General features: G+C 46.6%; 4 protein-coding genes across 4 annotated transcripts; 2 read left to right on the top strand and 2 right to left on the bottom strand.

Annotated features, from left to right (window-relative positions):
• Window positions 1-2,997: 2,997 nt before the first annotated feature.
• ARB_02727 (uncharacterized protein) lies at window positions 2,998-4,609 on the top strand (the record flags this gene model as incomplete). Its single annotated transcript, XM_003010949.1, has 2 exons — window positions 2,998-3,253; window positions 3,324-4,609. The coding sequence occupies 2 exons, from the start codon at window positions 2,998-3,000 to the stop codon at window positions 4,607-4,609; spliced, it is 1,542 nt and encodes a 513-aa protein (XP_003010995.1).
• Window positions 4,610-5,050: 441 nt separating this feature from the next.
• On the bottom strand, window positions 5,051-6,286 carry ARB_02726 (uncharacterized protein; the record flags this gene model as incomplete). The annotated part of the gene is made up of 1 exon (XM_003010948.1): window positions 5,051-6,286. The coding sequence occupies one exon, from the start codon at window positions 6,284-6,286 to the stop codon at window positions 5,051-5,053; it is 1,236 nt and encodes a 411-aa protein (XP_003010994.1).
• A 1,077-nt stretch (window positions 6,287-7,363) lies between these two features.
• ARB_02725 (uncharacterized protein) lies at window positions 7,364-8,620 on the top strand (the record flags this gene model as incomplete). The annotated part of the gene is made up of 1 exon (XM_003010947.1): window positions 7,364-8,620. The coding sequence occupies one exon, from the start codon at window positions 7,364-7,366 to the stop codon at window positions 8,618-8,620; it is 1,257 nt and encodes a 418-aa protein (XP_003010993.1).
• Window positions 8,621-9,230: 610 nt separating this feature from the next.
• ARB_02724 (uncharacterized protein) lies at window positions 9,231-10,939 on the bottom strand (the record flags this gene model as incomplete). The annotated part of the gene is made up of 2 exons (XM_003010946.1): window positions 9,231-10,801; window positions 10,885-10,939. The coding sequence occupies 2 exons, from the start codon at window positions 10,937-10,939 to the stop codon at window positions 9,231-9,233; spliced, it is 1,626 nt and encodes a 541-aa protein (XP_003010992.1).
• Window positions 10,940-11,364: the final 425 nt, after the last annotated feature.

The following is an 11,364-nucleotide window of genomic DNA, read 5'->3' as shown; positions in this document are numbered from 1 at the left end:
TTTCCCATTTATTTACATGCTGTAGACTTTTCTCTGGGACATAGTTTGATATCCTTGTTGTATGTTTGTCAACTAAAGTGAGAGAAATGAAAAAAGATAGGTAGGAGGAAGTAGCTCGTTAGTTAAGCGCTCACGTGCCGTTGACGCCACCCGCGACTTCTCATCACGTGATAACTAGTTAGCGAGTTTGTCCAGACGCGCCAAATCATATCTTTGTTTACACTCGAGGGGCGTTGTCAATCGTCAATCAACATCAAAGCACTGCTGCTCGGATACACCACGAGTGACTCTTGGCCTTCTAACAGCCATTCCCTCGCATTCCAGAGCAATCGCCTCCTCACTGGACCACTATGTCAGTCTTCTATATTGTTTCTCCAATGAACCAAGCCGCCCGCTCTCACATCTCTGTTTCCGTCATATTTTACCAGTTCAACCTCCTCATAGTTTACCATTCTACGCCTGCAGCTGCTTTTGGATCTAAGGCGTGGGAAATGTTGTATTTTCCATCCATTTCTGATAGTTGGTGTGGGCGTGTTTGGGACTTAACCCTATGGTAAAAACCGGGCGTCGTTCCTGGACCGTCCAGGGTATATCGACAGCAAGTTCGCGGCTATAACAACCAGGCTTTCGAATGTATCGCTTGCATTTTGTCGGTGGTATAAAAAGATCCTGGTGTCCGGAGCTTCCCATGAAGCATTTAAAAGACGGTTTACTATGCGTTTAATTCCTTGTTGGAGTACGCGTCAGTTTATCTTAGCTGGATATGAATGGAGGATAATAAGATCACCGGTTTGATACCTGCAAAATCCAGAGCCGAATGGGAGAAGAGAGGCAGGGCGCATCGGGCAATCATTGAAAAGTGGATTGTCTTCGGGAGCCCAGCACGTCAGGACACGAAAAGAGATTCTTCAAACCATCCTTGGACTCTTGTTGTACTGCCCATCCCATTTGTTGGCTTGACAAAGATTGTTCTAGAGCCAAGCAGGTACTTTATTCTCAAGTTCGCCTACATACGATTATTCGCACTGGATTTTTGGGCTATCGTATGCCGGAATCAGCTGGGCTGCTTACACGGGCAGTTGTAGCAAGTTAACCCATCCATCCATCTTGTGATAAATCATTTTAACATGGCATGCTTAGGCTTATCTGGGCATCTTTGTTTCCAACATGGGAAGGGCGGCAATTACAGTCAAGGATTTGGGGCACTGGGGGTTATGAATTTGATGCATACTTTCCGTTGAGACTGATTGGCCGTCCCGCATGTACCCCAACATCCAAAACCTTCGGGGTTTGTCACCTCTCTTCCAACCTTTTCCGATGGATCACACAGCCCTAGTGGCAGAAGCTCGTTCACTGGTCTTGCACCACGGCACTCGCCAATGTGTGCATGCTATTGGATCTCTCCACCGCGTTAATCTTATTTTCTCGTGGGTATAGCCCATTGGATTAGAGAACGCCGGTTACCGTATCTGGGAGTTCTCTTCTAGATGCCCATTTCCCACTAGGGAAGTGAATCGATTTTTACAGATGTTTTGTTCGATTCTTCGTTCTCGCCTTCATCACTTAGTGTATGCAGGAGAGGAAACAAAACTTGTCTCCGAGGGCACTGTGTTACACTCACGGAACACAGAATTTGGGAAGCACGGTTTAATCTACCCAACTAGATTTTAGGAGATGAGAAGTCCGCATTGGGTCCAGTGGGCGAAAGCAGGATGAGAGGCTCAAGCTTTGGATGACCAGTTGCTTAAGTGGGTTTCCTTGGTGCATGCTAGATAGTGGAGCTATATGGGCAGTGGATTTTATTCAACTTGAAGCTTTGTCAAGGGCTATGGGCAGGTCGCAGCGCTTCTTCCCATTACTGTTTTGTTTTCTGTTCCATCGATACCCTAAGAGGGAGGTGCTTTTACTTGGATAAAACAACCCTGTATGTGAGAGTTTCTCGGAACTGCGCTTCACATCTGACGACCCAGGAAAGTGCCATATACAGGATATGTTGGAACGATGCAATCGACGGTCCGTTTAAAGAGATCCATTGATGGCTGGGGAGTCCATGCACAGAGAGGGACCTCTCTCGAGTGAGGATCAAAGCCTTGGCTTGGCTAATCTGATGCATGCCCAGCCTTGAATGTTTCGAATTTTCGACTATCTGACTTAGTGCAACTATCCCAATGGTGCTTGGGGTCTAAAGACGGAGTAACGGGAAGACTTGGTGAAACATTATGGTGTTAGTTTGTCATGAGGGTCATGCGATGAACAGAGGATTTTCACAGTTTTGGGGGGTGGCGCGGTAGACTTCTTTTACAGTCGACATTGCTGGTTGAATAGGCCTCCGCCTCTGCCTTGTTTGGCGGGGGGCGGAGGCCAATATATTTTTTTTTATAAGTCTTCCCATCCCCGTCGTTATTGATTCTACAGCTAACTATCCTGCCAGATATTCTCCGCTTCCTAGGGTTACTGTCCAGCGGTCCAACGACACCCCAGTTCTCCCATTCTCCCATTCAACGGAGTACAAAGAGCTAGCTGGGCTCAATTAGAATGGAACACCAATACTCCTCCTCCATTTGCATGGCACTCTACACCGATGTCATACACGAAATCTTCGAGACGAACCACACTGCTCTTCCAAGTCACACAATATTAATATCAATGCAAAACTTAGATTGTGGGACATCCCTTTCCACTTCTCAGTGAGATGTGTTGTTGCAGTTTTCGAACTGCAGTACATTGTTCTTTCCTGTTTACAAGCATTTTTGACTGCTGATTTGTTATTGTTATTGTTATCAACGATCGGTCTTTCCCTTGCTATGTTTCCAATGCCCAAATATAAAGCAATCTGCTTTTCCACCGTCTCCGTGCTAGCGGACGATCACTGCGGACGATCACTAGATACGCTCCTGTCGCATGAAAGGAAGCTATATATCATTTTTTCCGTCCCGCTGTTGAGTAAATAATCCTGAAAACTTCATCGTTGACTTGTATTGTTATACATGGTCAGCCATGCATTTCTTACGCTATCTTATTCCATTTGTTCTCCTTCCCGTTGTTAATGGCGACTATGGCGGATCAGCCCGGCTCCGTATGCCTCCTGTGTTGAGACCTCCGTTTCCCCTCGGTTCAGTTCCCCGTCCTTTTCCCGCTCCAGGAGAGTTTTCTACGAGTAATAATGCTGAGCCGGACGACCAAGGGGCCCCCTTCGCAACCTGTGGACCTTATGCCGGATCCTGCCCGGACGGCCTCTGCTGTTCTTCTTCAGGTACGCAGTATTCATAGCGGTTCTGTAATATTGCTGTGTCGATATTCCTGCCTAATTTGCGACTGTATAGGGTACTGTGGAAAGGGACCTGAATATTGTGCTGCTCCAGACTGTATGCTTGATTATAGCAATGGCTGCGATGCCCACAAAACACCGAGTGGAGAAGATACATCTGGTGTAACCCGCGATAAGGTTGGGGATGTTCCCTACGGCGAGGCGGCTATTTACGACTGTACCGTTCCAAACACCATTGCCTTGACATATGACGACGGACCATATACCTATACCAAAGACCTGCTTGACATGCTTGACTCGTTTAACGTAAAGGCGACTTTTTTTGTTACTGGAATCAACTTAGGCAAAGGTGCAATTGATGACCCTAATTACCCTTGGGCCGATTTGATTCGTCGGATGTATAACAGCGGCCACCAAATCGCCAGCCATACTTGGTCTCATCAGAACCTTGATCAGATCTCAGCTTCTCAGAGAAAGATGCAGATGGTAAAAAATGAAATGGCCTTGCGAAATATTTTAGGCGGTTTTCCAACGTATATGCGACCACCGTATTCGAGCTGCTCAGATGCGTCTGGATGTTTGAAAGACATGGACGACCTAGGTTATCACGTCACGTACTTTAACCTTGATACTGACGATTACAACAATGCCACTCCGGACTTGATTCAAAACTCAAAAGACATATTTGACTCCTACATAACAAAAGGTGGCCGCTCTCTACTTGAAATTGGCCATGATGTCCACAGACAGACAGTTTATAACCTGACAGACCATATACTTCGTCGCCTTGAAGGTAGTGGCTATCGTGCAGTTACTGTTGGAGAATGCCTCGGGGATCCCCCAGCCAACTGGTATCGATGGACTTCTACCCCTGGTGACCAAGGCCGTGGAGACAAACCACCAAAGGGCGGCAAAAAACCCAAGCCAGTGAAGCGTCCATCTCCTAATGGAACTTGTGGCAGACGTTACACTTGCACTGGTTCCAGGTTCGGTCGCTGCTGCAGTGCTTTGGGTATTTGCGGAAACAAGCCTCGTCACTGCGGAAAAGGCTGTCAGAAGACCGGCGGCATTTGCTCTGAGGAACCTTCGAACTCCAACAAACACGCTCAATTCGGCAAAGGAAACACAAAGGGGTCTGAGAAAAATATTGATCATTCTCCCACGCACATCAGCAAGGAAGCTGAAGATGATGCAGACAAGCTGGGGAAGATGGAAGACAACAAGAAAGCTAAGGAAGGGAACGGGGAAAAGGATCAAAACGAGGACACAGCTGGACATGACGATGATAAGAACACTGACACGGAACACCATTCAGGCGACGAAAAGGGCCATGAAGAATGATTCCAGCAAGGAGAGACGACTCCATTTTTTGTTTTCTATATTTTTTTCCCGTTGGGGCTCTGCTAGGAGGGTTCATCTCGAGCGGTCTTTATGAAGACCTCCTTCCGTTATCTTTCTTTTCCTTGGCTTATGTTCAGAGCTGAAATAGTGCATTTTTATTTTTAGCTAAGAGCGCCGTGAATGCAATAGATCGTACTTTAATTATCAAGTGTACGTAGGGAAAGGCAATAACGGCCGCGTATGGTCTACTGTAGAGTTGGACATTTTTTGTGGCTCATGCATAAAAACAGCAAGAACAAGAAATACAACAGGTGACAGAAGGTGGCTAACCACTGTTGAGGAGATAATTTACTATTTGTGTATCTAAAATGCAAATGGGTATCAATATGATGTTAGCAACAACGTGAATTATGGAGAGCAATAGAATGAGACAAAGCGACATCACTTCCTGACCACTTTGAGCAAAGGTGCAATCCTTGCTTTCCGACTCAGACCAACACGATAGGCAACCTTGGCGGTGACAGCTATAGGACTGTGTTTATCTGGGCCCTTGACAGTCGGCTTCTTTGGAGTCTCAGCAGGCGGGGCGGGTTCAATTTTCTTGTCAACGGAACTTTCGGAGATTTCGACGGATGTATGAAGGTTGTGATTGTCCGCCTTGGGTTCAGGGGTTTGTTGGTTGACAATCGCTGGAGATGAAAGTGGTGGAGGGGTTGCAGAAGGGATGATATTATTATTACGGTTTTCAACGGAATCGTCCGAAATTATTGACTCGACAGGCCGCGGCGGTGATTTCTGGTGAGAAATATCTTCCTGGTCTGTTTTTTTCCGCTTCCTTCCTCGCTTCTTGGGCGCTGGGCCGGCTTGTCCGCTTTTATCAGCAACGTTCGTAGGAACTTGGACTTGTACCTCGATCTTTGGAAGAGACTTAGGAACTAGCTCAGCCTCGTGAGCTAGGGAATTCGGGGTAAACAGGTTATCGTTATCATTAAGATCGAGGATATCATCGGATGCGTCTGTATCATCTATAATAGCGGACCTAGGTTTCTCCTCATTTATCCAGATCACATCATCTTCGACATCGGACTCAACCGTCTTCCGCACGACAGCCGATGTAGTCTTTCCTCTCTTCACTTTCTTTTTCTGGTTTTTCTTCGCCCGGTTTAGAGACCGCTTCTTGGGCTCAACTATACTGACGTTCTGCGGCTGCGATGGAGAAACCCCCTCTGGCGAGGTGTGTGTAGGTTCGATGGGATGTATATTCTCATCCCCTTGAATTATATCATCTTGAATTCGGGGGGCTTCTTCAACATCAATCGCAGGATCAGGTCCATGATCAAGTTGAAGTGCATTTTCGTCTTCGGCATAGATGTTCTCACAGTTTTGAGGGGCTTCTTCGATGGTTGATATCGGATCGACATCCTGCTCCGGACCCTCCAGAACGGTGTCTAATTCGTAATGTTCTTCCGGTATGGTTTCGATGGTACTGTGGAATTGATAGCCAGTTGGTTTCTGGTTCGGTTGGTCGTCTGGAACTTCCCACAGACTCCCAGTGTCCACGTAGCTTGACGGGGCAGCTGTGGTGATTGACCTACGGTTTGTGGCAGGTGATTGGTGCAGCGACGGGTATCTTGAGACGGCAACTTCAAACGGGAATGGAAGTGCAAGTTCATCCATGCTATGAGCCGAGGATGGGGGTATATATGGCTCGGGTGCAGTCAACGTCCGCCGCACTCGACTGAGGGTCGTTGATGACATTGGGAGCGTGTCGCGTGAGGATGTTGGTTCCATGTTGTCATAAATTTGCAAAGAGGGGTATATTCTCTATGGCTATTAAATATGATATATAACTGCCTCACAGGGTCCGTGATTTGTAGCTATCCATTGCCCGCAAGCCATTCAACAATACCTTCGCCATCATTTGGAATGTCCATCTTCCCTTGATGTCGCTTCTTCTTAGCCGCGCGTCAGGCGCGCTATCACGTGATGCATCTGGTTCCACGTTAATTCACGACAACAACATCGAAATGGACATTTAATTATTATTGTGAGAGAACGAGAGAACCAGTCTACAAGCCAAAGTCTAGGGACATATTGAATCCATAGCTAATGATTTGAAGAATCGAAAAGATCTGCTCGTTGGTCCTCTATGTTGAAGGGAAACAAGACGATGTGATTTCTTCACTACAAAGTTATAGTCACTTCTCAGCAAATTCATCGAAGTCGTCCGAATTGGCTATTCATTTGAATATTGCTGCAGCTTTATAACTGGCCTTTGTTTCTGTATAACGTTGAAACCGCGCTACTCCTATATTTAGCCGCCCTGGATCGTAAGGTCGCCGAGGACGAGATCGGGCCTGGAGTGGAGCTCTGTGATCCCATCCTGACTACAACTCCGGAGAGCTGCCGCATATAATGAATGGCCTCGCCGCAAAACATGCGAGACTTGTGCAACTTCGTCTCACCGCTGAGGTCGGGCGACAAACGCAGAATTCAAACAGCAGCGGCCATGTTAGACTAGGAGAAAGGATCTTCCCCGGTCCAGTTACGTGATACTTGCTGTCGGGTCTGTTTAAAAGAAATTGCTACACCCTAACTTGAAGATGCTTTCTTCAGAGGTTGCTTATTCCTTTCCTCTTGTTAGATACCCATCTTCTTTCAATCTTGATAACTACCATTGCTAAGGACAACCACCTAAAACATAAAAAAAAAAAAAAAAAAAAAAAAAAAACCCTCTAGTTTATCTACGGCAACATGGCTCCCCTGAAGGTTCTTATTTGCGGCGGTGGTTGTGCTGGGCCTGCCTTAGCTTACCTGCTTTCGTCCTGTGGGCATAAAGTGACAATAATTGAGCGTTTCCATGCCCTCAGAGCCTCGGGTGCGCAAATTGATCTTCGAGCCCAGGGGATTGAAGTGGTGAGGCGCATGGGGCTCCTTGGGGCCGTTCGCAGCCGATCTGTTGATGAGATGGGCGTCTCTTTCGTCAACTCGCAGGATAAAGTACAAGGGACCATTCTTGCTAACAAGACTGGTAAAGGTGCACAGTCCTTGACCTCCGATTATGAAATTATGCGTGGAGACCTGGTTCGATTACTATACGATGCAACGAAAGGGGATGTGGAATATATGTTTGGAATAACTGTCGAAAGTTTCGAGCAGGACGAAAATACTGTTTCAGTCCAGTTCTCCGACGGCTCTACTGACACCTTTGATCTTGTAGTTGGAGCCGATGGTCAGGGATCACGTATTCGAAAAGCCATTCTACCACCAGGTGCCCCGGACCCTTACTGGAGGATAGGTGCCATGTTGGCATACTGGTTTATTCCCCGTGCCGAGTCAGATACCAACATCAGCGTTGCTTACCACAGCTCGGGTGGCCGCGTACTATTTCGCAGAAGTTATACTTCTACAGACTCGCAGGCCTATATTGTACTCCGTGACAGCTCAGAGGATATACGACGCATTCCAAAGGCACCAATGGAACAACAGAAACACTTCCTCTCCCAGAGGTTTCATGATGCGGGCTGGCAGGCAGATAGATTTCTCAAAGGTTTGGAGACAACGAAGTCTTTCTACTGCGAGGAGGCCCTGCAAGTTCGCACGGATACATGGCATAAAGGCCGAGTTGTTCTGGTGGGAGATGCTGGATACTGCCCGTCTCCATTTACCGGTTTAGGTACCACCGTTGCACTTGTTGGTGCCTACGTTTTGGCTGGAGAGATCAACCAAAATACCGATAACTTACCTAAGGCTCTTGCAAATTACGATAAGAAATTGCGCCCTTTCGTCAATAAGGTTCAGGAATTAAACCGAAGCCTTATGCCTTATTACCTACCACACAGCCAATGGGGAGTTACCGTTTTCCATTTTGTTGTCTGGTTAATATGCATCCTTCGGATCCCTGAGCTCATGACACGTTTTTCAAAACCGGATGTTCATGGCTGGGTCTTACCATATTATCCCGAGCTGGACAAAGAACGGAATCAAAAACTAAAAGAGAAGATGGTGTAGAGAATTCCCTGTGATAGCTCTGACTCTATGTCCCTCCAATGGCTTTTCCCTCCTATGATGTATGGCTATTGGACTGCTTCGTACCAATAGAATGCAGGTCATCACTAGTTGCAGATTTCACGCAGTGAGGATAGAATCACAGACATTAACAATATTTAAATTACAACGGTGTCTAAATCCGTTCAATTCTCGTGATGAAAAAAGATCTAGAGTCAACCACTACTACAACACACCTATAGGTGCATTGTCGAATTAAAAAGTCGTATTAAAAAGGCGATGGTAGCTTGAGTTTGTTGGTGGTTCTTGCTTTTAGAATGAAGTGATTTTAGAGAAGTTCTCCCCTGGTAACTAGTACGGGTGACAGGATGGGTTCGTGTCGGATAACTACGACCATTGATGTCGTGAGAATTGCACAGAAATAATGCGACGATAAATGATGCTAGACTTTTGAAATCGGGCTACCTGTATCGGCAAGGACGGATTCTGCATTGTAGGTATAAGAAAATGTTCTAGCAGCTGGTTTGTAGCTAATGATCTATCATTGCAGACCGGTGATAACACACTAACTAATGGCCACTAAAAACCAGCTTGTAACAGCGGTTATAGCTCTTCAGTCAAAGCTAAGAAACCCTCCATCCGTCATGTCTTTGACGTGGGATTGAATGGAATTAAATGTCATCATATAAGCCGTGTGGAAGCGAGATGGCGACCTATACACCGCAAATATCATGCCCACAAGATTTCCCTCCCTATTAACAACGAAAGACCCGCTATCCCCCTCGTCCGCAACGTCGTCGTCCTCGGATACGAGTTCAATCTCTTGAGTAAAGAAGCCAGAAGGCCATTCCACCTTTTTCATGCTGCTAATGCAGGCAGAGGCTATTGTAGTCCGGCCAATTCGAACAACCCAGTCGTCTTCCTTTGGTATACCAAATTGTGTTATCTTTGCATCGGGGTGAGGGCGATATAGAGGACCAGCTGTTGGTAAAGCAAAGCTGCCTTGGCGGGTGGAAGGGGGTCTATTGCTAGAAAAGGTCTCCGGGCTTTCGATAAGCGCCCAATCAAGCCTATGGTTGTCCCTAACTTGGTGGCCTGATGCAAGCAGTACTTTACCGATTCCTGGACCGGCTACAAGCTCAGATAGCATTCGCCGTTGTTGTTTCAGCTGTTGGTCATCAGGATGGAATCGACGAAGTTCATCCAGGCGAGCCATTGCCATTTGTGTATCAAGAGACGCCGGGTATTCGATAGCTAGGCACCCACGTTTGTCATTCCAGTGTATCCCGTGTGCATCAGTATGGGCTGTCACACTGGGGTCGTTGCTGCGAACAACGTGATAGCATGTTAGGGCGCATTTTATTTGCCGTTTCTCTCTGGGAAGGTTGAGTATTAGCCAGCCTCCTAATGTCCCAGCTGAATCTACCTTCCCTTTCACACCGATTGAGCTTCCATTTACTGGATGCTCTGGTAGCTCTTCCGGGGCAATGCGCATTCGCCTCAATATAAATCCTGGATTTGTAAGTACTAGCTTTCCTGGCAAAATCTCTAGAAACACTGAGATATCTAGCTCGTTTAAAATGTTAAGAATCTTCTCCTCGACAGCTGCAAAGTCACACACTGAGTGAGGGTGGCAGAAGATTATAACCGTAGGCTTCCTTGGTGCATTAAAGTCGTTTCGTCGACGTCGCATGTGGAATGCAATAGATGGCCTCAGGTCACTCATAGAGATCTCAACCTCTTCCACAATTCTATTTTTGACTCGCTTCAAGGGCTCAACAATCGATGGGTCGTTGGGGAGAGCACTGGAAACATCGTCATACATTCGATCAGTGTTGACCAACAGGATTTGTATCAACTGCGAATTCGGGATATTCTCTTTGACTAAAGCCAGAATTTCATTCACCGCGTCTCGCCACGTTCGGCTGGGTCTCTCGTCCCGTGTTGAAATTTCTATGACATCCCTGGTTTCATAGGCCGCATCTAACGGTTGGAGGCGATGGAGTCTGTCTCCGACAAAAGAAAGTTCATGTCTAGCCAGTATAACTGGAATTTGTGGTGAAATAAGGGTGTTATATGCGTCCTTTACCTCAACACCCACTGGAAGCAGTTTGGAGCGCCAAAGAAGGGGTATCTGGCCATCGGCAGAGACTCGAAACTTGTCTTTGCTGGCTATCCAGCGCTCTATCGAGATCTGGGAGCCCGTCGATGACACTAAAGTCCGTCAGTCGAGGTATTATATATTAGGGATGTAGACGAATACTTACCACTACCGTAACCAGAATCCTCTGACCCTTCTGGTCTGCGTGTCACACCAACCATTTTGCCTAACAGAATAGATAACTGAACTATAGAACGATTTGCAGATTCAGACGCGTCTAGCTCACGGATACAGAGAGGAGAAGATTTTGAGACTTTTCGCAAGCTTGTAAGAACTGAAAAAGATGACTGTCTTTGCTCATTGAAACTGCGGGAGAGCGTGTCCTCTTTATTTTGAGAGGGTTGTCCTTGCCCAAAGAGGACAAGAAGTCGATGACGTGATTACTGCAGACTAAATGGGCCATCAGTGCAAAATACAAACACGTAGAGAGTGGTTTCTGATAAATTTAACAACGGTAGCGTGTGTTGTCTTCACTATATTTTCTTTCTGTGTTCTAGAGACGAAGTGAAGAAGTCGATGATGTTACTCCAGCGGACTAAATGGACAGGGTCAGGATTACATAATTATATTACTAAGGGGAATCAAG

This window comes from Trichophyton benhamiae, assembly GCF_000151125.1.
Source record: "Trichophyton benhamiae CBS 112371 chromosome Unknown contig01206.0, whole genome shotgun sequence".
NCBI classification, from domain to species: domain Eukaryota; kingdom Fungi; phylum Ascomycota; class Eurotiomycetes; order Onygenales; family Arthrodermataceae; genus Trichophyton; species Trichophyton benhamiae.
Note: the sequence above shows the minus strand (reverse complement) of the source record. Positions and strands in the feature narration are given on the sequence as shown.